Source organism: Salvelinus fontinalis, chromosome 4 (assembly GCF_029448725.1).
Source record: "Salvelinus fontinalis isolate EN_2023a chromosome 4, ASM2944872v1, whole genome shotgun sequence".
Classification (NCBI taxonomy): Eukaryota; Metazoa; Chordata; class Actinopteri; order Salmoniformes; family Salmonidae; genus Salvelinus; species Salvelinus fontinalis.
In genome coordinates this window covers 39,821,857-39,848,193 of record NC_074668.1, presented here as the reverse complement: position 1 = coordinate 39,848,193, position 26,337 = coordinate 39,821,857, and the positions used below count along the sequence as shown (strand labels likewise).

Here is a 26,337-nt window from a genome sequence, read left to right as displayed (position 1 = left end):
TGTATAGGTTGGAGATGCTAGCTTCTGCACACTTAAATATGCTAGCTGCTGAAATTAATGGATTTATTGAGAACTACTTTTGTGCGCACTACACCCATAGGGCTCTGGTCAAAAGTAGTGAACTATATAGGAAATAGGGTACCATTTGGAAGGCAGAAAATGTCCGGAAGACAAATCCACCAGTGCATCAGGAAGCCTGAGCTTATTGATTTCTACATAATGAACATTATTGAAGTGGCCGGGTGCCTCTGTTAATCCTCCCGTCTCCAAGGAAACTGTTGTTTCAGCCTTTCCGCCTTCAGCCAATAACACAAAACACAAAACCCCAGGATCTGCAGCTCTGTTTTTTCAGCCTTTCAGCCTTCAGCCAATAACACCTCACTCTGGCTGCGTCCTGAATGACACACTATTCCTATTCCTATATAGTGCACTACTTTCAACCGACTTTTGGTCGTAGTACTGCACTATATAGGGAAGAGCATTTACCCCAACTAGAGGCGGCCCCCTCAGTTTCATTTGGACATCAGTGAGCCCCCTCAGAAAATAAAATGGTGCTTGACGCCCTCTGGGCGCACACATCCAACCACAGCCACTGCTAGAGCAGCTTATATTCAGGATAGCTTTACTCTAGATTCCCTCTCCTTTCATGGTATGTGTGTGATGAAGTATGACTGTATAAATGATTATGCCCTTTTAGCTGAACTCCCATAGACATGGTTAGTTGTATGGTAATATGTGTGCATAATCACTGACCCATATACTGTTGCTACATGCTTCTTTAGTCTTAAGGTTAATCGTTAGCACATTGAGCTGTCCAATTTCCGCCTCTGCTAATGCTGTTTTTGACTCGGGTAGCTCTGAATAAACGTTAATTCACCATTAGTATTCTTATGTCCCGTAATATCCCAAATGGCTAATCACTTTCTCCGAGCACCGTCGCCAGCTTATATTGAACATTTTTGTCCGGTCTCCAAGCTCCAGCAGGCAATGAGTGAGCAGAATAGTTTGAATGTCATTTCCCTAGAACCACAACAGCATAATGCTGGAATATATTTTCTCTGGATTTGGTTAAGTGCTGCATTCATTCGAGTTAATTGTGAAATCATTTTGAGAAAGCACATTCTGAAGTTTCTAACCTTGGGTTTTAGCATCATTACATCTAATGGGAAGGCTTGCTGCTGCACACTTCAGGATCCATTACGTTATATGATCCCAGCAAATGTACCATCTGAACCTGGATGCAGCACTGTATGGTTTACGCGTAGTAGATTAAAAACCCTTATAGCGGGGCTGTCAAACTCATTCCATGGAGAACCTAGTGTCTGCTGTTTGTATTTTTTGATTCACCCCTAGACAACAATGTGAGGGGAGTTCCTTACTAATTAGTGACCTTAATTCATCAATTAAGTACAAGGGAGGAGTGAAAACCCGTACCGGCTCTGTCTAATATACAGCTGTTGTGTTTGTTTGGTTGGTTTTTCATGGACTGCACAGCTTGCAGTGGTCTCGCCCGCTTGGAAGTGTGTATTGAGAAAATATTTAGTTTTCTTCTGTACGGGGGGGATAAGGCAGAGGGGGATAGAAAGCCCTGAAGGGAAGGTTTTGTAGGAACAGATAAATACACGGATTTCAGAACACTTTGATCCTTCTCTTTTTTGATCCGACAGATTCTGAATCTCAACAGATTTCTAACTATTAATTCTGAATAAGACTGCACTGTATATGTGTGCTGTGAATGCTGTTCAATATCCTGTTTTTATATGAAGCGAAAGGTGGTTGTTTTCCTATTGGACAGTAAAGCTATACCATAAAGAGGATGAAGATATTAGTTGGCCTTTGCTTCAGATGAAATGCAGCATGAGTTTAGCATCCTTAGCCATCTGGGTTATTTGCATACTGTACCTGAAAAATAAATGACACATTTATTGGTAATTTATTTATATATATTATTATAAATATGAATATATATTATCTCTCTCTCTCTCTCTTGATACAGTTGAAGTCAGAAGTTTACATACACCTAGGTGGTCATTAAAACTTGTTTTTCAACCACTGCACAAATTTCTTGTTAACAAACTATAGTTTTGGCAAGTCAGTTAGGACATCTAATTTGTGCAAGACACAAGTCATTTTTCCAACAATTGTTTACAGACGGATTATTACACTTATAATTCACTGTATCACAATTCCAGTGGGTCAGAAGTTTACATACACTAAGTTGACTGTGCCTTTAAACAGCTTGGATAATTCCAGAAAATTATTTCATGGCTTTAGAAGCTTCTGATATATAGGCTAATTGACATCATTTGAGTCAATTGGAGGTGTACCTGTGGATGTATTTCATGGCCTACCTTCTAACTCAGTAACTCTTTGCTTGACATCATGGGAAAATCAAAAGAAATCAGCCAAGACCTCAGAAAAAAAATGGTAGACCTCCACAAGTCTAATTCATCCTTGGGAGCAATTTCCAAACGCCTGAAGCTACCACGTTCATCTGTACAAACAATAGTATGCAAGTATAAACACCATGGGACCACGCAGCCGTCATACCGCTCAGGAAGGAGACGCGTTCTGTCTCCTAGAGATGAATGTACTTTTGTTGCGAAAAGTGCAAATCAATCCCAGTACAAGAGCAAAGGACCTTGTGAAGATGTTGGAGGAAACAGGCACAAAAGTATCTATATCCACAGTAAAACAAGTCCTATATCGACATAACCTGAAAGACCACTCAGCAAGGAAGAAGCCACTGCTCCAAAACCGCCATAAAAAAGCCAGACTACAGTTTGCAACTGCTCATGGGGACAAAGATCGTACTTTTTGGAGAAATGTCCTCTGGTCTGATGAAAAGGGGGGAGGCTTGCAAGCCAAAGAACACCATCGCAACCGTGAAGCACAAGGGTGGCAGCATCATGTTGAGGGGTGCTTTGCTGAAGGAGGGACTGGTGCACTTCACAAAATAGATGGCATCATGTGGACAGAAAATTGTGGACATATTGAAGCAACATCTCAAGACATCAGTCAGGAAGTTAAAGCTTGGTCGCAAATTAGTCTTCCAAATGGACAATGACCCCAAGCATACTTCCAAAGTTGTGGCAAAATGGCTTAAGGACATCAAAGTCAAGGTATTGGAGTGGCCATCACAAAGCCCTGACCTCAATCCCATAGAACATTTGTGGGCAGGACTGAAAAAGCGTGTGCGAACAAGGAGGCCTACAAACCTTACTCAGTTACACCAGCTCTGTCAGGAGGAATGGGCCAAAATTCACCCAACTTATTGTGGGAAGCCTGTGGAAGGCTACCCGAAACGTTTGACCCAAGTAAAACAATTTAAAGGCAATGCTACCAAATACTAATTGTGAGTGTATGTAAACTTCTGATGCACTGGGAATGTGATTAAATAAATAAAAGCTGAAAGAAATAATTCTCTCTACTATTATTCTGACATTTCACATTCTTAAAATAAAGTGGTGATCCTAACTGACCTAAGACAGGGAATTTTTACTAGGGTTAAATGTCAGGAATTGTGTAAAACTGAGTTTAAATGTATTTGGCTAAGGTGTATGTAAACATGTAAACTTCTGACTGTATACTAAATGTTATTCCATGCAAATTGGTTTGCAATGCAACTTAACACATACATCTTTATACATTCCCCCAGGGTAATAAATAATATGAGAATTAATGTTATCTTCCCAACAACAATAAGAATAAATTCCAGAAATTCTATGGTGTCAATGATGTAGCAATGATACAGTTTGCCATGAATTTTCATTAGATTTATTTAGCTAACCCTTTTAATTATTAGATTTAACCCATGGTGTGTCACTCTAACGTGCATGATACGCGTAATTAATTCACCTTCACATCTCATCAAACAGCAAAAAGCTTATCAGTGTAACAGACATTTATGTTCGAGGTCTATTAAATAACTGCCATGGTGCCATTTGGAAGAGATCTAGCTTACTTATGATGTCTCCTTTACTTGATGATAATGAATGACATCCATCAGTTCTGCTCTACTGCTGTCTGATTACAAAAAAAGGTATTTGACACATTTCCTAAAATGCAAATGTTTTCCCCAGCCACCACTTTTTCAGAGGTGATAACAAATGATATAAAAACTTTAAGTCTCAAATCTAATGACAGTGAGTGTCAGTCTGAGCTGTGTTTACTGCAGAAAGAATTTTTAGGAAAGATATCACTGACACTTCCTTTGTTCACACAGGTAAACAAGGTACTGTCAATCCTTCAGAAAATACTCATGTGAATGACCGAAAGATGGAAAGAAAGCAAAGTGGCGAAGGGGATGAAGTGGGAAAAATGTATGGCAGTATTTCGAGAGAATTTTGACCATTTTATATTAGTTCTTCTGCTTGCAACCCTACCTGCTCCAAATGCACTGCTTCTTTTTTATTGAGTCCCCCTGTTACTTCCCACTCTCATTATATGCTTTCCTTGTTACCTTTGCGGCAGTGTGTCCCAAATGGCAGCTGATTCCCTATATAGTGCGCTACTTTTGACCAGGGCCCATGGGGCAAACAAAGCCTCCACCACTAGCCATTATCACAGTCATTTTACTTTAGGTTGCTCTCTGTAGCCCACTGTAATCACAGCAATGAGAATGACAACCCAAAATGCACATCCGAGCCTTATAGCTTACTCTTAATAACCACCAGTCCTGCGTCATTCAGAAAACCCATGAATTAGAATAGCAGCCACCTATTTATACCTAAAGTCTTTATCCTCACTGGGGGTGGCCCCAGTCCCATTCATCATTCACCCTCTTTTTGGGGTGTGATAACTGTTCTGCATTGTTCTGTGAGAGATCCCAGACTAAATAACTGCACAGCCACCCATTCTCCAGAGCAGAGAGATATGTATAGGTCCTTGGGATTAAAAAAAACAAATGGAGAGGAGAAAACAGCAGGCAGAGGAGGGTATAACACCGTTAAGAAGATGGACTCGTGACCTTTGCAGCAAAGGACAGCTACTTTGTTGACTGGCAAAGAGAATACGCTATGGGCCCTGGTCAAAATAAGTGCACTATACAGGGAATAGGGGGAATAGGGTGCCGTTTTGGGTGACCCTTTGATAGGGTCCTGTTGTCACAGTGGATAGCTTAATTTCCCCCATTGCTTATTTGCATCAAGCATGAATTATGAAGTTGTTCTAGTAATTTATGAAAATGTAGGATAAATATTCCTATCAATGGTTTATTAGCATTCTGTGTTTTATTTCCTGCTTCTTAGTCTAACCAGGACTGGAATCAACATACAGTTTCTATACATCACTACTAACTAAGATCACAATAGTAAATGCTTTCTGTCAATTATTCACTCATTGACTAATATCTCTTGTAAATGTTTTCATCTTCACAATAGAGTTACACTTACTGACACGATACTTCCTCATAGAGTTCATTTTAATGCAGGAGCATGCATCTACCTTCAAAATGATCAGAGGCTAAATAAAGAACCACTGCCCTAGATTTGACCGAAAAAATGACTTTATTTATTTTCAGTCCAAAAACTACAACCTTTTCCCTGAGCCTGAATTTGATAGATGTTTTCCCTAAACCTCAGAGCAGCTCAGTCGATACTGTAACATGTCACTGCTGCTGGGGGAGGTTGATATCCGTGGTGTAACAACAAGCAGACACAGTCAAAACCACTCAGGCGCCTTTGCCCAGCGCCTCTGCCCAGGCTGTACATTTTATGGTTCAACTGGTTAGCACATTAGGCTCCTGTCACAAAAATATTAACTGACACATTTTGGCAGTTATTCTTTCCTTCCGAATGGCATTTGACCAAAATGCCAATCTCAGAAGTTATTTGGGTTGTCAAGAGGAAAAGCCGGCCTTGTTGACCCAAAGTGTCATGCAATTCATATCTTTTTTACACTTGCTACTTAAACTTTAAACCAACCTGAAGAGTTTAATGACAATAATTATCATTTATGAAATGTGCCTTGGGGATCGGAGTGTTTTTGTTTGGTAGCCTAGTGGGCACTGTAAATGTCACAGCCACAATTATTAATGACATAAAGAGCTGCCCTTTATAAATTATTCAGGAAATGGTTGACAGGACAAATGCTGATAACTTCACAAGTTATGAATATCAGCATGATGATGATACCATGGTAGAAAACAGAGTTTGATTGCAGATTCTTAGCTTCAGCCACCTCCATTATTGATAAAGATGAGAAAAAAGACTATATAACAAATAATATTAACACTGAGCTATATTGTATGCTCAAACAAATGGGGAAATTATAATATTTTACTCTAATACCACTGCTCAGAGAAAGACATTTTATTTAACAAGTAATCTTTTATTTAAAAAATTAAGATCGGTGTCAAAATGATTGGCACCCCTGTTTTCATTACTTTGTGCACCCTCTTCTTGAAGGATAATGGCACTGAGCCTTAGTGAGATTGGAGAACACATTGGGAGGGATCTTATACCAGAACCTTTGATCTGCACTTATGGACTGCCCTCTTCAATTCAAACAACAGGTTTTCAATGGGGTTCAAGTTAATTGTTGCCAATTAACAATTTCTTGGTGGATTTTGATGTGTGCTTGGGGTTATTGTCTTGCTGGAAGATCCATTTCGGCCAAGTTTCAACCTCCTGGCAGAGGCAAATAGGTTTTTGGCTAAAATGTCCCTGTACTTGGAAAAGTTCATGATGCCGTTGACCTTAACAAGGGCCCCAAGATCAGTGGAAGCAAAACAAACCCTTAACATCAAAGATCCACCACCATATTTTACAGTAGTTGGTTTTCTTCACATGTATCCTTCTTTCGACGCCAAACCCACTGCTGATTTTTATGGCCAAATGGCTCTATTTCCGTCTCATCTGACCATAACACCTAGTTCTAATCTACGTCCCAATGCCGTTTAGCCGTTTAACTCCTGGCGTTTAAATGTTGGTTATGCTCAATAAAGGCTTTTGTTCTGGCAACCCTTCCGAAGAGCCTATTGGCATGGAGGTGGCGTCTAATTGTACATTTGTAGACCCCAAGGTGCGACTAAGTTTGGTTATTCTCTAACTGTGGCCCTTGGATTTTCCTTTGCTTCTCGAACCATCTTCCTCACTGTGCGTGGGGAAAACATACACATGCATCCTTCTCCAGTAAGTTTACCACTGTTTCAATGATTTTAAACTTCTTAATTATTGCCCTAATAATGGTAAACGGTATGTTAGTTTTTTTTTGTTTTTTTTGCCTATTGCTGGTTCTATGAAGGTCAACAACCATTCGTCTCTTTTTGTTTGTGAGATATTTGCAGCTCTACTTATTTTTAGGTGACACTTTAAAGAGCAACAACTGTTGGAACTGATGTTATTTTTAATATATAGATAGATAGATAGATAGATAGATAGATAGATAGATAGATAGATAGATAGATAGATAGAGCGAGAGAGAGCATGCATCTACCTTCAAATTGATCAGAGGCTATGTAAAGAACCACTGCCCTAGATTTGACAAAAAAATTACTTTATTTTCAGCCTGAATTTGATGGATGGTTTCCCTAAACCTCAGAGCAGCTCAGTCGATACTGTAACATGTCACTGCTGCTGGGGGAGGTTGATATCCGTGGTGTAACAACAAGCAGACACAGTCAAAACCACTCAGGCGCCTTTGCCCAGCGCCTCTGCCCAGGCTGTACATTTTATAGTTCAACTGGTTAGCACATTAGGCTCCTGTCACAAAAATAATAACTGACACATTTTGGCAGCTATTCTTTCCTTAATCTCAGAAGTTATTTGGGTTGTCAAGAGGAAAAGCCGGCCTTGTTGACCCAAAGTGTCATGCAATTCATCTCTCTTGTACACTTGCCACTTAAACTTTAAACCAACCTCAAGAGTTTAATGACAATAATTAGCATTTATGAAATGTGCCTTGGGGATCTGAGTGTTTTTGTTTGGTAGCCTAGTGGGTACTGTAAATGTCACAGCCACAATTATTAATGACATCAAGAGCTGCCCTTTATAAATTATTCAGGAAATGGTTGACAGGACAAATGCTGATAACTTCACAAGTTATGAATATCAGCATGATGATGATACCATGGTAGAAAACAGAGTTTGATTGTAGATTCTTAGCTTCAGCCACCTCCATTATTGATAAAGATGAGAAAAAAGACTGTATTAAATAAATAATATTAACACTGAGCTATATTGTATGCAAATGGTGATATTATATTATTTTACACTAACACAACTGCTCAGAGAAATACATTTTATTTAACAAGTAATCTTTTATAAAACATTGGGAGGGATCTTAGACCAGAACCTTTGATCTGCGCTTATGGATAGACCTCTTCAATTCAAACAACAGGTTTTCAATGGGGTTCATGTTAATTGTTGCCAATTAACACTTTCTTTGTGGATTTTTGATGTGTGCTTGGGGTTATTGTCTTGCTGGAAGATCCATTGCGGCCAAGTTTCAACCTCCTGGCAGAGGCAACCAGGTTTTTGGCTAAAATGTCCTGGTACTTGGAAAAGTTCATGATACCATTGTACTTAATAAGGGCCCCAGGATCAGTGGAAGCAAAACAAACCCGTAACATCAAAGATCCACCACCATATTTTACAGTAGTTGGTTTTCTTCACATGTATCCTTCTTTCGACGCCAAACCCACTGCTGATTTTTATGGCCAAATGGCTCTATTTCCGTCTCATCTGACCATAACACCTAGTTCTAATCTACATCCCAATGCCGTTTAGCCGTTTAACTCCTGGCGTTTAAATGTTGGTTATGCTCAATAAAGGCTTTTGTTCTGGCAACCCTTCCGAAGAGCCTATTGGCATGGAGGTGGCGTCTAATTGTACAGGTGCGACTAAGCTTGGTAATTCTCTAACTGTGGCCCTTGGATTTTCCTTTGATTCCCGAACCATCTTCCTCACTGTGCGTGGGGAAAACATACACATGCATCCTTCTCCAATGAGTGAATGAGTGAATGAGTGAATGAGTGAGTGAGTGAGTGAGTGAGTGAGTGAGTGTGGTCCGAACCCCCCCCCCCCCAAAAGAAAACTGCCTCTGTTCCCAGACATAACACTGGGTGTATTCTGCCCCAATGTCATAGGTTAGTCTCTGAAATAAATGTTCAACCTTTCAGGGGGTTGTCTTTCTCTTGCAGGATAATGACGACGTACAGGTGAGTCTACAGTCACATTGTCTCTGAGTGGTGATGGTGTATGCCCAGACTGGTGCCCAGCAGTACCCTGAGTAGGCACTCTGGCTTTCCAAATTTGTAGGTTGCTGCAGTGGATGTTCAGGTGATGGCTCGTAATCATGTTAGGTCTCCAGTAGCTGATCTGGGTTTGTCACTTGACATGCGTCATCTCTGAGGTTGGTTCTTGGCAACAGTTGATCCACGTGTCCTCCGATGTGTGAGCTATCTAGGACACAGGACCTGTTTGTGTGACCACTGTTGCTGGTTTCCACTTTGGACCATTGCAGTAGTTCCGAGCAATAACTCTCTCTCCAGCTCTGAAGCTTCTGTCCTTTGCTTTGCTCCGTCTCTCCACCTGCGCTCTCTGTTCTGTCTGTACAACCTGTTAAGTCTTTGGAGGTCTCACTTTGGTTGTAGCATGTAGCATGTAGCATGGGGGGGGGGGCAACGGGAAGGTGTTTTGGGGTGGGCCAGCTTAGTCTATGTGGACTTGCTGCTAAGGCTCCTCTGGGAAGTCCCATGGGTGTAGTGGCGCTAGCTGAGTTATGTTCCTCATCTTTTGACATGCGGACCATGACTTGGCCTTGTCTTCGATAGCTGCGTCCAAATCTGGCCACCTAAAGTAGCTGCGTGCAATCTCCTTCATTTGCACCATGCCACACTGCCCTGGATGGAGTTCTTCAAGCACCTGCCTTCTCAGTGGTGGCGGTATGATAGCTCAAAAGCCCCATAGCAAGCTTCCAGACTAAACTGTGTCACCCTTTCTGGCGAGAAATAACTGGATCGGTGTGGGTCAACTTTTTCACTTGGACGGACGTAACCGGGGCATTTATCACTTCCTCGAAGTAGAAGATTTCAGCCTGGGAGGGCTCAGTGTGTGTGACAGGTAAGATAAACCTTGAGAGGACGTCTGCATTGCAGACGGTCCCTGATGAGAAAGTAATTGACCTCTCTGCACCTGATGGCATGATGTATGAGACAACAGCACCAGTACCATAAGACGATGTGTCACATGCCAACTGTAATATCAAGTTGGGGTAGAAGTGGGTTAGGGCCTCTGACTGAGCTCAGGCTGTTTACTCTTTCTTGAAAGCCTCCTCACATCTGTCCACTTCCAAGGTTTGGTTTTGTTCAAAAGTTCATGTGGTGGCTTTAGCATGTTAGCTAGGTTCGGCATACACTTTGCGTAGCACGCCAGTAGTCCTAAGAATGATTCACGTTCCGTGGGGATGGAGCTTCCGCGACGGCCTTCACCTTTGATGGTGCCTTGTGGAACCCCGAACTGTCAATGACGTGGCCCAGATATTCAACAGGCCGGGAAAACTTGCATTTGTCCTTCTGGACCCTGCGACCGTACTCCTCCAGTCTCTGTAGTGTAGTGTCCAAGTTTCTCAGGTGCTTCTACCCATCTTTGCCAGTGATTAGTAGATCATCGAGGTAACAATGGAACCTGGTGAGCCTGCTCAGTATCTGTTCCACAGCTCTCTGAAACAAGGCCGGAGCTGAGGTGATTCCAAAAGGAAGCCTCTGGTACCTGTACAGTCCTTTGTGAGTCACTATAGTCAACAGTTCTTGTGACTCTTGGTCACAACATGCGTCTGTAGATAGGCCTGACATAAGTCTATCTTACTGAATTTCTGTTCTCTAGCTAAACCAGAAAAGTGGTTGTCAATGAGGGTAAGTGGATATTTTTCAGCAGTCAGATACGGTTAACGGTAACTTTGAAATCGCCACAGAGTCTGAATGATCCATCTTTTTTCATGACTGGAACGACGAGTGGAGCCCACTCACTAACATTCACTGGATGTAATACTCCACTCTCGACTAGCCTGTTTGGCTCAGTTTCAACGTATGGTTTCATGGCGTATGGGACAGGTCTAGCTGTGAAGCATTTTGGCTTGCTGTCTGGTTTCACGGTCCTTTAAATGTTATGTTTTTCATACTGCCAAGTTCTCCATTGAACACATCTGCGTGTTTTCTCAATATCCCTTGTAGGTTTGTGTCCTCCAACCATGTGAATGTCCTGCCAGTTTAGTTTGATCTTTTCCAGCCATGTGTGTCCTTGCGATGCTCGATGGTTGCCTTTCACAATGTAGAGTGGTAGCTTTACCTTCTGTTTGTTGAGCTCCACTGTAACTATCATGCTTCCTCTCACTGGAACAGTCTCACCAGTGTATGTTTTCAGTGTCATCTTCACGGGCTGTGGTGTGAGGTGATGTAGTTTCTCCTTGTGTACGGCCTCAGAGAGAAAAGATACGGCTGCTCCAGCGTCCATTCGCATCCCTACTGCTTTTCTATCCAGCAGCGGAGTCATCCAGTATCCATGTCCAGGATTCTTCCCCTTCAGACAGGCTATCACTTTGTTCATCCTCTGTGTGATTTTATGCACTTTCTTTTTGTACTTCCTTAAGTCGCTTTTCCTTTGTTCAGTACTTTTGTTTGATTATGTATTTTTGTTTTTAAATACAAGTTTTTACATGCACCAACACTCCTCTGCTTGGTGACCTGCTTTCCCACAGTGATAGCATGGCTTGCCACCTACTGTGTTGTTAAAAAAAAAATCCATAGACACCTTCTGCTCTTGGCTGCTGTGTGTCTTTATTTGCCATTTCCATTGACGTACTCACTTCTATTGCACTCTGCAATGTTAAGTTGCTCTCAATCAGAAAGCGTTTCTGAATTGCCTCGCTGCGCATTCCACACACTAACCTATCACGTATAGTGTCACTCAGTGATCACCCAAATTCACAGTGTTTGTTTAACCTCTACAGAGTACCTAACCCGGATCCGGGAGCACCCCCCACACCCCCCACACTGATTAGCATCGCTAGCATAGCGTCACAATTAAATAGTAGCATCTAAATATCATTAAATCACAAGTCCAAGACACCCAATGAAAGACACAGATCTTGTGAATAAAACCACCATTTCAGATTTTTTAAATGTTTTACAGGGAAGACACAATATGTAAATCTATTAGCTAAACACGTTAGCAAAATGACACCATTTTCTTACTCCAACAGTTTCTTACTCCATCAGGTGCTATCACCAATTCGGCTAAACTAAGATATTGATAGCCACTCACCAACAAAAAAATTCTTAAGATGACAGTCTGATAACATATTTATGGTATAGCATAGTTTTTTTTTTTTAAATGTGCATTTTTCAGGTATAAATCACAGTTCTACATTGCAGCTGCAATCTGATATAGTGCTGATGCAGCTAGAACAATTACAGAGACCAACGTTATATAACTAATTACTTGTCTTAAAACATTTCAGAAAAAATACACAGCGTACAGACATTGAAAGCCCAACATCTGGTGAATCCAAACAATATTTCAGATTTTTTAAATGTTTTATAGCGAAATTAGCATAACTAGCTAATTAGCATAACCAGGCCAGCCAAAACCAGCTGGACGCGCCCGACCAGTTCACATGCACGACAGATATATGAAATAACATCGTAAATTGGGTCTTACTATTGCTGGTCTTTCATCAGAATGTTGATCAAGGTGTCCTTAGTCCTGATGAGTCGTTCAATCCATTCACAATGGCAACCTCCCCTCTTCATTTAGCATGGGTACTGGTCGACTGGCACGGTCAATTCCCAAAGTTAAAAAACTCAAAGAACGGAACACGGCAAAACTCCCGAAAAAATTCTAATAATCTGATTAAACTATATTGAAAAAACATACATTACGGTGATATGGTCACATGTAGCAAACAAACTTCGACACGGAGCTAGTTTTCATCCGTAACGTCAGCATAACAAAAGACAATGCCACCTCTGAAAACACGCATCTCAGAAACCGGAAGTTGTCGGTCACGCTAAAGAAATAAGTCTTATTTCACGTCAGTACAAGATAAACAAAAAAATTCTCCTCTGACGTCTTCCAGACACCCGGAGGAAGAAGAAGGAAGTGTCATTCGGGTCATAGGTGGCGTGACCATATATAGGCAGAGCTTTGAAGCGAGCATACACATCTTGCAATCTTTTTCAGGCTCAGGGAAAGTGCTGTGAAATGACCTGTGTTTGACTCAGAGACTCAATTGGAACGGTTTTAGAAACCATAGCTTGTTTTCTATCCAATGCTATATGGTTATATGCATATAGTAACAGCAATAATTGAATAAGAGGCAGTTTAGTCTGTAGAGGCAATTATGCTAATGCGAAATAGCACCCCCTGTATTCTCAAGAAGTTAACTGTTTCAATACAGCCACAAATTATGAGATTGACTCCCCCTCCTCTTGATTTCTCGTATGAAATCTGAATCTCTCTGCGATGATCAGTAGTTTTGGAGAATAATGTCCTTTTAAGGTAGCCACAATTTCATCATATGATTTATCACCAGGGTTTTCCTCCCATAACAGTCAAAGATGTTGGCACAACTACTCATTCTTTCATTTCTCTTCAGTCAAAACGTTCTGTGGAAGAACTCCATTGTTTCAACCAGTGCAGACGTTTTCAGTTTTTGCTTCTCACACTTTTTAGACGGTCCCTCACTCCCTACCTTTTTTTTCTTATTTTCACTCAGTGATTACACTTTCTCCCACAGCAAAACTCTTCTTCTCCCTCCAGGCTAGCTACTGTAGCATCACTCTTGACTGGCTTGCTCCATCTTTTCTTTGCGTCTTTCTACAGCAATTATTAGTTTTTTTTACTGAGACTTTCTCCTGAAAATAATGAACACCAATGTGAGAACGTTTCTTCCTCGTCGCCAATTTTGTTGTATAGGACATTGTATTACTTATACAACTAATATAAGGACAGGACGTGAAACAGGAGTAGAAACTAGGGGCTTTGTTTAACGCATGTCACAGAACAAAACATTCCAAGCATTCAAATGTACGTAAGCAGGGGGGTGTTTCAGTTTCCCTAAAAGGAGAAACTAGAATCCCAATACACGAGGGACGCACTTCTCTTAGATTATGTGAAAGGAAGCTGAAAGACACAATTAGAGACAATATATGTTAGGAATCAGCATGTCTGTTTGAGTAACACTAAAAGAAAAGAGGGAAAATGCTTTGCCATGTTTCTGAAAATGATATCTCTTCTTGAAATTAATATGTTTTGTGGTTCTCCTTTGTTCCCCGGCTCTACTAACATCATCATCATTATCATCCCCCACAAATGATATACATTTCACACTCTTTGATTTTCAACTCCTACAGCCACTTAATTCCATGCTGTCATCCCCTTTTCTGCTGCAGCAGTTAATTGCCTGAATCATATGCTGTCTAAAGCAAGGGCTTTGTTATCAACTCATATGTTTCTTTAAGGCCTAGAAGTGACAAAACAGTGAGAAATATAACAGTGCGATTGTAGCCCCTCCAGATCAAAAGCTTTTTCCTACACCACCTTTTCTATTGTTTTCAGTGCCCCAGTTTTTAACTTCCTGATACTATATTTAAACAGCTGGTAGTTTATAATATCAAAGGGGTCTTTGAGTGCTACTTTTTTAAGCTAATATTCTATAGGAATGCTACCAGTTCTATACTGCAGTGTACATATCCATGGCCTGCCAGTCTTCACTGTAAAAGTTCTGACTTGAAGATGAGCATGAATTGCTATACTGTAGCATATCATTATTAACAGCGGGGCTAAAGAACATGGTGCTGACATTTGTGTTTCTGCGCTGCAACTCTGTCCTGACTGGCCATGACGCTCACGAGAGATGCCACTTGGAGATGCTGACTGCCTCACAGTGGTCCGTAATGTGATCTGATGCTTTATAACGGGACTTTTGTAAATGTTCACTTATGAAGGGTGGGCCAAGTGTTAAAACTGGTTGACTTGATAGCGAAATCCTATGTCGGAATGTAGCGCTGCGCGATCTGATGTTTGTTCAGGGTTAATGGTTGCATCCATGCATGAAGGCACATTGTACACAAGAAGTCAACATTAAGTAGAGCAGGGTATTTTTTTCCAGTTGCCAAGTTTGATTTAGGATTTCTTCTTCATGCTTGGGATGGAGTTAACAGCTTGTTATTGGTGGGGGTCGAATAGGAATAGCCAGAGCCAAAGTGATCAGCTCTCATTTCATGCCTCACATTTTGCCTCCTGGCAAGAAAGCGTGTTCCTTTACCAACCTTTGTTTTGTTCCTAAGCCTTTTTTTAGCTGACGGATCAACAACAACAAAAAACACATCAGTCTGTTTTGGTCGAGAGAGTGTTGTCAAACAGCACAGCAATGTTGATGTGAACTCCCCTGTTTGTGTTTCCTGTTTTATCTGTCCAATCAGAGGCTCCGCCCAGTCCGGTGAAAAGCTCCCCAGAAACGACCCCAGTGACCTCTCCTCGGCAGCGCAGGGACTCGGACCGCTACTGCCAGCTATGCAACGCCTGGTTCAACAATCCGGGCATGGCTCAGCAGCACTACGACGGCAAGAAGCACAAGAAGAACGCGGCTCGCGCCGACCTCCTGGAACAGCTGGGCAAGACCCTGGACATGGGAGAGATGAAAGGTACAGCACAGAACAGTGAAGGCCTGAGGCAGACCAGATAACCTGGCAGAGTCTCTCTCTCTCTCACACATGCGTACACACACACACACCTAGCACAGATAACCATGCAGCTCACTGCCTCCTCCCCTCACCCCTACTCCATAACAGCCAGGATTGTTAGTTACTGTTGCCTCTGTGTGTAGTAACATTATATAAGTGTATGTGTAGTAACATTGTTATAGGAAATAACACAGGAAGAGATGACAAGGTGTTATGTAAGAAGATAGCACACTGTCTGCTAGTGATAGGGGGAAAAATCGAGACAGTTACATATCGGATATTATCTTTGACGATATATCGTATCGTATCGTTTTGACAATTTTGCAGTATTATTCGTGTGCTATTTGGCTGTATCTGCACCAAAACTCCAGTATTTTTCCTTCATAGCTTGTTCTCCATCTTATTTTTAAATAGGGAGCCGGGTCTCCTGTGTGGCACAGAGGTCTAAGGCACTGCATCGCAGTGTTGCGGCATCATTTCAGCCTGGGGTTCAATCACCGGCCGTGACCGGGAGTCCCAAAGGGCGGCAAACAATTGGCCCAGCATCGTCCTGGTTAGGGGAGGGTTTGGCCGGGGGGGCTATACTTGAATCATCACGTTCCTCCACCCTGACTTTGGTCGTCAAAGTTGAACAGTATTTCCTCCAAAACATTGGTGCAGATGGCTTCCGGGTTAAGCGAGCGGGTGTAGAAGGGCGGCTTGACAGGTCGTGTTTCGTAGGACGGATGACTCGACCTTCGCCTCTTCCGAGCCTGTTGGGGAGTTGCAGTGATGAGAGAGGATCTTAATCACAAAATTGGGGAGAAAAGGGGGTAAAAATTACAAAAGAATAATTAAATCAAATTAAATTGGGAGCCAATTTGTTTTCAGCTCTTTTATTTCCATAATTTATCAAAACTCGTTTTCTCATGACTCGCTCTTGTCCCTCTGCAGCAGACATTTGGTGAGCAATATTTTTGGATCATTGAAGTGCAAAAAAAATCGTATTATCAAATCGTAATACAGATAGCACCTAAGTATCGTGATAAGTCTTGTGATAATATCGTATTGTGAGGTCCCTGGCGATTCCCAGCCCTACTGTCTACTAGAGTTCATCCAGTATGAAGAAATATGCATGTACACTACTGTATGTGCAGTATGAGATGTTTAAAGCCTTGGAAGTAGGCCTAGGGGAAATACAAGACACAAATGAACTTTTCAGTTTTGTATTCCTCGTGTAATCGATAATATATCAGTATCAGCTAAATTTAATGCAAAACTACTTTTGGAAAAACTGACTCACCATTTGTGATACCCATATCTTGAGATAGCACAGCATATGTCAAGATGGGGTCAATATGTAATATACATTCATTTGTACACTTCATGGCATTTGTTACGGTCTTTAGTATGGCATTATCAGTTATCAGTTATTATCCTAAGGAGGTCCACTATCCTCTGATGTTAATGTGAGACTTCTATTTCTCTGGCTGTGTTGCATGCATCCCTCTTGACTTGGCTAGTGTCTGCTTCTACGCCAACCAGAGAGAGCTACAGTGGAGAGGCTCAGCGTCTCTTAAGTACCAGGACACGACAAGCCTATTTCGGGCTGTTAAGTTTGGAGTGGGGAGGGGGAATGGTGCTCTCTTTCTCTCTTATTGTCTCCTACCCACAATATGTCAATAACAATTACAGAATATTATTCCAGCAGACTGCTGCAGTGCTGTGAGACCCAGAGGGTTGTAAAGTTAAGTAGTGCATGAGCAGACATAATGTGGGATGTCTCTTTGGTCATGTCTGATTGGAGATGTAGCTTAGCCTCCTTCACTCCTGGTCTTATTTAGGTTGGCTCTGCGTTGCCGGGGACCTGCACTGTGCCATCCAATCAGTGAGATGTACTGTATGTCTCTTCAGTCACATCTGATTGGAGATGTACTCTAGGCCTGGTTGATACTTATGGCTGGTTGGTTGGCTCTGCTTTGTAAGGGACGAACGGGGAGGCACCGTGCTGACCAGTCACATCTGATTTGAAGATAAAGCCTAGTCTAAGTCCTACTCCTAACTCCCAGGCTGGTTATTTCTACTTAGGGCTGGTTGATGGGCTCTGCATTGCCAGCATTGAATTGGGAGGCTTCACCTGCACCTTCTCAGGGATAGCTGCATTTTTTTTAGGAAGGTTTTACTTGCAATGACTGTGATCTGTTGTTGTCTTAGCTACCTTAGTTGAATGCACTGACTAACTGACCTAAATGTAAAATGCACTGTTTTGTCCAATCACTGAGATGCATGAGTATGAGGAGGAATGTACACACTTCTTACAATTGTATTCCATGTTTCACATGTGCCACATTTCCTTTGATGATTTACCCCAGTGTTTTACCCAAAAGCTCAGACTTTCCGTTTTCTATCTAATGCGGGTTGGCACCCGTATCTCACTGGGCCATGGCTCCGGCAAACCTGCTCTAACTGGGAGCCAAGGCCACGCTCTGGGTACTTATCAGCTAGCCTTTACATAACAATGTCTAGGTGTGAACTTGAACACCTTCTCACAAACCAACAGTCCTGAATGATGCAGAGGTTGTTGGTTCTGCTCGCCACAAGTCTTTAGAGTCACTCTCCTGACAGAAACACAATAACACTAGACATACATTAACATAAAACACTGGCGGCCCACTGGTGTGGGGGTAAGTCCCAATGGAAAAGCACCAAAATAGTACTTTGTCATCATGTATTATGCCCTGTTTTGGGTCATTTAAAGTTATTGATGGAGATTCATGAATATTCACGCTTGATGTTAACTTGAGTCTTTGCCGACTCGACACTTTGAACTGCGTGATCGTTTCAAGTTAAGTATAATGCCTCGTACTTCCCCTAAAACAGTGCTCGTTTTTCAGACGGTCCCGCCCCTGAATATCTCTTGAATGCTTCCTCCCAGACAGGCTCCGCTTACGGACTGAGGACTTGCCTATTCTCTGTGAAATAGATGAGCCATAACTCAAAGCCAGAGCGTTTCGCCAACGTCACTATAGTCATTATGGGTGGCTGGAAATGGCAGCATGGAGATGCAGTATTCAGCACTCACAGTCTAATGAGCGTTTCTCTCCGGCGATTATCAATTAGTAATGAAGTGGCAAATCATCCTAACAGGCAGGACTAGCATTGTGTGGATGGGGATGGAGAGGGAAGGGGGAGCAGGGGCAGCCAGGGCACAGTGCAGCGGGCAGGGATAGGCTGGGCTGCTTAATTCATAGGACTGCAGAGCTGTGCTGGCAGGCCTATCTTTCACACAAAGAGTTACTACCTAGAGCACCTCTACTATTTCCTCTTTTCTCCCTGTCTCTGTGACCCCGGCCTGCCGCCGAATGAAATAGCACTTCTATTTGATTTATTTATTTATTTTTCTCAGTCTTTCTTCGTTTTTGTCCTGTTCTTGCGCACGGTGTTCTCTGATGTTGGATGGCTATTAAACAAACAGCTGTAGATGGATATCTGGTGGTTCTGACTGAAGGTTTTCAAGCAGGTGATGAAATATTCCTTGAATACCTATTGAGAGGTGATTTTCATTTGAGAGATTCCTGTACATTGGTCGGTGGTTATACAGCACAGTAGTGGTGTTGTTTCTGAGAAGGGAGTGTGTGAGAGCATTCTGCCGTGTATATTCTATGTCCCAAATGGCACCTTATTCCCTTTATAGTGCACTACTTTTGACCAGCCCATTAGTACTCTGTGCTGTGTACTGTATTGGAGGACCCTCCAGGAGAGGACCTGCCCACCTCCCACACTCCTCCATCTGTGCTCCCATTTCACCCTCTGTTTGTTACCCATCCTAAACCCTACTAACCTCACTCTATGATCCTCTGGGTTCAGCCATGTGCTCTGGGTTTCAGATTTCCCTACAGAGCTGAGACTTCATGGGGCTTTGTAGAGCTACGCTAGCTACTGCACTGCCTGCCTCTAAAGCAGGGATTAATCCCCCCCAACCAAAAAAATACTGTTGCGAGTTAGAATAGTAGAATACACAAGGTGCAATTTCGGAAATTGGTTGTGCATCAGAAGTTTTTCTCATGTTATGTACGTCACTGATAGTAGGTCAATTAGCCCATGTCAGCTAACATGTTTTAGATTGATAAGTTAGTTTTGCGGCCAGCTATCTAAACTTGTTATGATGGTCGAATTACATGCTGTGGGTCCGCCATTGATTTTGTTAGTCAGTCTCACTCAGATATAATATTAAAAAATGGCAAACGTTCATCTCCACCCTATGGAAAAATGTGTAGAATTACAGCAAATTTGTTATAAAAGTGCAAAATCTTCTCATGGCAAAATGTGTAGAATTGCAGCAAACTTGCTTTAAAACGTAAAAACATTCTCTCCGCTTCCAAGAGTGGGGCCACTAAAATGTTTTACCCATCAATGTTGCCCACCCCTTTTCTAAAGGATGTGTGTACATGTTTCATAGCTAGCTACCTGTAAACACTATACAGCAACATAAAGTGGTCTAGGCTATAGCAGAGGAGTTTGTGTAATCTGTATCTTTCATAGCTAGCTATACCTGCATACGAGGCCCTCTGCTCCACTAGGAGCTGAAAGGAATAACTATACCTGCATACAGTACCTCACAGTGGTCTATACCATAGGGACTTATGTTATCTGATTGTGCTGTACGGCGTGGAGTGTAAACTTGACTGTATAGGACATCAGCGTATTGATTGTATAACGTCAAGGATTTAACCTTTAGAGGACTTGACCAGGTAGAACCTATTGACTCAATGTGCGTCCCAAATGGCACCCTATTCCCTATATAGTGCACTGCTTTTGACCAGAGACGTATGGGCCCTGGTTGAAAGTAGTGCACTATATAGGGAATAGGGTGCCATTTGGGACAAAATACACATCACCTCCATTATTCAATTAAAGTATTTTAGGGAAAATATAAACAAGATCCAAGACAGTCCAACCTATTCCAGTTAGTTCATGATGTACAATTGGCAAATTTCCCCCTGAATTCTTGCAGTCTATTTTAGGGAATGCCCATGGTGCTCTTTTTCTTTATGAAGTCCTTTTTGGAAGATACAGAAGATGATGAACAGTGCGAGTCGCATTCCAGAACAGGTTTCCCTGGTAAAAGAGCAACAACTTTTCCTATTGTTATTATTATAATCTAAAACATAAATATAGATTGTACATATAAGTTATTATTTTCCTTCTAAGAAAGAACGACTTCTTCCTTATCATTCTTACTGTTATCATCTACAATGTTTAAAAAGCTTTGGGTTACGGAGGAGGTGCATTAGCTACATTCAATCTGAATATAATAGTGTTTGTTGCTGTGAGATTCTGTGCCCGAAGTGTTGGACCACTGACTGAGTCTGAGAGACATTGTTCTATCTAGACTGGAGCACTGCAGTCATTTATAACAAGAGAACGCGAGAAGAGGAGAGTGTGTCATTTTCTTCTTTCCAGTGCACAGGCAGATAATGGCAGTTCTCCTGGGGGCTTCCTCAGTGTAAGCTTGCTAACGCTGTGGACTGATGACACACATAGAATTGCTCTTGCTTTTATCTTCTATCTTTTTTTCTCTCCCTCCATCCACACTCATCATGTCACTGAGTCTGTGTGTGTCCCAAATGGCACCCTATCCCCTATTTTGGTGCACCACTTTTGAACAGGGCCCATAAAAGTAGTGCACTATTTAGGGAATAGGGGTACTATTTCAGACACATCCTGAGACTGCACTGCAACCCAGACCATTTTGTTGTAACTAACACTGTGTAAGGAGATTTAATCTTCTCTATGTCTCGTTTGCTTAGTCTATAACAGAACTGCTTACTGAGCAGAAAGGAGGACTGGACTGGTTTATCATGGTGATGCTGGGCCCTTAGCTTTGTCTGTCATAGAAACAATACTCATCAAAATGAAAAATAGGGGCCAGCACTCACTTGATTCATTTGTACTTGAAGTTTGTTATGTTTTTAATATTCTTTAAAAAAGATAAGACAAACCTGCACACTGCTATTTTATCACTTTCCCAGTGCGTCAGAAGCTTACTTACACTCAATTAGTATTTGGTAGCATTACCTTTAAATTGTTTAACTTGGGTCAAACCTTTCCGGTAGCCTTTTACAAGCTTCCCACAATAAGTTGGGTGAATTTTCGCCCATTCCTCCTGACAGAGCTGGTATAACTGAGTCAGGTTTGTAGGCCTCCTTGCTCGCACATGCTTTTTCAGTCCTGCCTACAAATGTTCTATAGGATTGAGGTCAGGGCTTTGTGATGGCCACTCCAATACCTTGACTTTGTTGTCCATAAGCCATTTTGCCACAACTTTGGATGTATGCTTGGGGTCATTGTCCATTTGGAAGACCCATTTGCAAACAAGCTTTAACTTCCTGACTGATGTCTTGAGATGTTGCTTCAATATATCCACATAATTTTCCTACCTCATGATACCATCTATTTTGTGAAGTGCACCAGTGAAGTGAAGTGCACCAGTGAAGTGCACCATGCTGCCACCTCTGTGCTTCACGGTTGGGATGGTGTTCTTCGGCTTGCAAGCCTCCCCCTTTTTCTTACAAACATAACGATGGTCATTATGGCGAAACAGTTTCATCAGACCAGAGGACATTTCTCCAAAAAGTACGATCTTTTTCCCCATGTCCAGTTGCAAACTGTAGTCTTGCTTTTTTATGGCGGTTTTGGAGCAGTGGATTCTTCTTTGCTGAGTGGCCTTTCAGGTTATGTTGATATAGGACTCGTTTTACTGTGGATATAGATACTTTTGTACCTGTTTGCTCCAGCATCTTCACAAGGTCCTTCGCTGTTGTACTGGGATTGATTTGCACTTTTCACACCAAAGTACGTTCATCTCTAGGAGACAGAACGCGTCTCCTTCCTGAGCGGTATGACGGCTGCGTGGTCCCATGGTGTTTATACTTGCGTACTATTGTTTGTACAGATAAACATGATACCTTCAGGTGTTTGGAAATTGCTCCCAAGGATGAACCAAACTTGTGGAGGTCTACCATTCTTTTTCTGAGGTCTTGGCTGATTTATTTTTATTTTCCCATGATGTCAAGCAAAGAGGCACTGAGTTTGAAGGTAGGCCTTGAAATACATCCACAAGTACACCTCCAATTGACTCAAATTATGTCAATTAGCCTATCAGAAGCTTCTAAATCTATTACATCATTTTCTGGACTTTTCCAAGCTGTTAAAAGGCACAGTCAACTCAGTGTATGTAAACTTCTGACCTACTGGAATTGTGATACAGTGAATTATAAGTTAAATAATCTGTCTGTAAACAATTGTTGGAAAAATGACTTGTGTCGTGCATAAAGTAGATGTCCTAACCGACTTGCCAAAACTATAGTTTGTTAACAAGACATTTGTGGATTGGTTGAAAAACGAGTTTTAATGACGCCAACCTAAGTGAATGTAAACTTCAGACTTCAACTGTATTTTCTTAAAACTACATTGTTGGTTATTAAGGGCTTGTAAGCATTTCATTGTAAGGTCTACCTACACCTGTTGTATTTGGAGCATGTGACAAATACAATTTGATTTGATTTGATACCATTCCATTCACTCCAGCCATTAAACTCCATTCCAGCCATTATCATAAGCTGACCTCCCCTCAGCATCCTCCACTGGATTTTTATTTTTATTTTTTTATGACGTTTTTATCCTGCACTGTACCCAATGATTTATGAAAATGTACCTGCTACTGTAGATTGATGTCCTCGTTGTGGTTTTACAGATGTTTTTAATACGTTTTATATACACACTTTATTTGAATATTTTTTAAATGAACATTGTTATATTTGTTAACACATTTGTATTTTCCTTGATTCCAACCCTATTTCGATGTACTGAATGGATGTGGGTGGAACAATGTCTACAAATGGGTGCAAATTACAAACACTCAAACCAAATCTCTGACGAAGGCCTTGAGGCCGATACGTAAAGCTTAATAAAGAACAGTAATACTAGGAAGAGCAGTGTGCGGGTTTCTCTTTTCTTTCTTGTTATTTCCTTGTTATTATGCACCTGGAGCAAATATAGGTCAGATGTGCGAGTGCCTTTTTGAATGATCTTTAACAAGCAACATATCCTAACAGAGCACACACTGCAAATGGCTTCTAGCAAACTTTCATTGAGCACGTTAAGTTAAGACCGAGTTGGACCCCAGGAAGACTAGCTCTCGTCATGGCATCAGCTAATGGGGATCCAAAATAAGGAATAAAGACTAAAGCACATTCTCTCAGCTGCATGCAGATCTAATGCAATCTGATATGATTAGGGCTGTTACGGTGACGATATTACCGCCACACCGGTGGTCACGAGTCATGACTGCAGTCAAATTCCACGTCATGGTAACTAGGCTTCTCCAAGCTCCGATGCTGCTGATGGTCATTAGTAACCTACCAAACTTGCTAACTGCCTGGTACTCAGCACTCTATTGTCCCTCTAATCACTCTGACGTCAATGTAAATGTCATCAAAAATCAAATAAAACACTTCATAAGAGCACAAGAGCTCATGATGCGCAACATTTCGAAAGGCTACGCAATAGTGTGAGAAAACATAGTTTTGATGGGCTCTATTTAAAAGAGAGGATCCCATCAGCTTTCTAAAGGCTAGTCCTACTATATTTACTTCTCAACTTTCCTAATATTAAGCACATTACTTGTCGCTTTACGACAGGAGTATAGCCTACCTGGCAGGCATGAAAATGAACAAAGGAAAATGTGTCCTCCATTCTCTATTTAAGTGCATAGATTGCATGTATTTTTCCCCCTGCCCCTGATCCGAGACAGGTGCATGATAATGGTCAATTTTAAGTCAAAACTATTTCCACACATATATTTTTTTGTATATGTAAAGACAAGATTAAATTACAAATAGTCTGATGGGTGACAATATTATCAATTGTGAATGATGTTATATCACTTGTGAATGATGCCCAGCTTGTGCAGTAAGGCAAGAAACAGCACATGCCTTTTTGTCTCTCGAATTTTTAAAATCATAGTCGTACACCTCATGTAGCCTAGACCATAGGCCTAAATGTTTAAAAAAAGTTTGTATCACACCTAAAGAGGCCAAATAACATCTTAGAATTAATCCGCTTTATAATCGGTGTAGAGCCTAATTGACATAGGCGGCGCGTGACTTTCAAGTTTGAGGAAGATAATTTTCACCACAAAAAAAGGCACCTTTATAATAAATCATCACATGCATAATCACATTTGTGGTCACTTTTGAAAACAGTGTTTTCCTGCTAATTGATTGTATTTTGGAACATTTGTGCTTATAGTCTACAGCCGTGTTCGCATTTTTGCGCTTATGATGTGAAGAAATAGCCTAATAGTTTATCAACATTTCTAGCCAAATGTTCTGATCTGTTGCATCAGCCTCATTGCTTTTAAAACGTTTTTTTGAGTGGTTGTATTAATTTAGGATCTGTCGCATCCCACAACAGTCCCAAAGTATGTTTGGAATATTTATTTATAATAGGTTAACTTTTGTACAATGGGGGTTAGTGGATTGACGTAGGCTAGTGCTTTTGTTGTTCGTTAGGTCTACTTATCTTGTTGGCTGATGAATAGTAAATGTGGACACTTCTTCTAACATCTTCAATATGTGCTTCAGAATTCGATAAGACGGACATGCACAGTTGTGTCCCTGGTGTCTGTCTTCACTTGTAGCCTACTTTACAGCTGAGATGCCTGTGAGAAGGACACAATCACGTGACGGGCATTGGCTAATAAGAATTGAGATATACAGTATGTGAGTGAGAGGTGCTTCAGAGCACGGCGATTGGCAGCCGGCAGAAGGGAATTATAATAATTATATTCAGCCCAAGGGCACTACGGCCACACAAGGGGGATGCCATCGGGAAATTCGAGGCCTGGTGAGAAAATTATCAAGTGCTTATCAAATTGTGAGTGAGAGACTGATGAAGTGTGTGCAGCCTGTGCAAGAAACAAAGCAGAGCTCATTCCTTTCATGCAACTTTTTTCAAATCATCATTAGAGTCGCATCATGCAGCCTTAGAATGTATTAAACACCTAAACATACAGCCCAACATTTGTATCACAACTAAAGTTGCATAAATAACTAAATTAAGTGTATAGGAGGACCTGTTTCTTTGTTAACCACTCAACACAGAATGTGCACACTCCCTCTGAAATCGGTTGGAGAAAATATCCTTCCTATTTTATTCAGCTATGTTCAATTGTATTCTTCATACTATAAAATAATATAAAATAATGCCACGGAATTCTAAGCAAATCTTGTCTGCTAAATGAACTAGTGTATCCCACAGCCATTTGGCATAGCCAGATCAAGGCCTAACATAATGTCAGAGTATGCTATTCTGTTCTTCGGAAATAGACAAAAATAAATAATGGATTTATTTTGATGGTGTAGGCTATATTATATTGATTTATTATACTTTTTAAAATGTAGATGTTCCAAAGGTATGCATCTGTGGCTTGTAGGTTTTGTGGGAAGCCAGGAGAAGCCAGAATTATTAGTCAATTACCGTGAGACTGGCAGTTATTTGCTTGACAATCACCGGCTGACAACATTTCTTGACCGCCTCAGCCCTAGATATGATTGCATCAGTGAATATGACTATATCGCTCCAAAGTGTATAATTTGCCCCCTAGCCAG

At 41.4% G+C, this 26,337-nt stretch overlaps 1 protein-coding gene across 7 annotated transcripts in view; it reads left to right on the top strand.

Moving 5' to 3' along the window:
• Positions 1-26,337, top strand: part of LOC129853761 (zinc finger matrin-type protein 4-like) — a 257,716-nt gene that overhangs the window by 92,309 nt on the left and 139,070 nt on the right. For all 7 annotated transcript variants that reach the window (XM_055920138.1, XM_055920135.1, XM_055920136.1 and 4 more), the window contains one exon: positions 15,425-15,646. In XM_055920138.1, the coding sequence (XP_055776113.1) occupies positions 15,425-15,646 (222 nt within the window). The remainder of the gene's footprint in view (positions 1-15,424; positions 15,647-26,337) is intronic.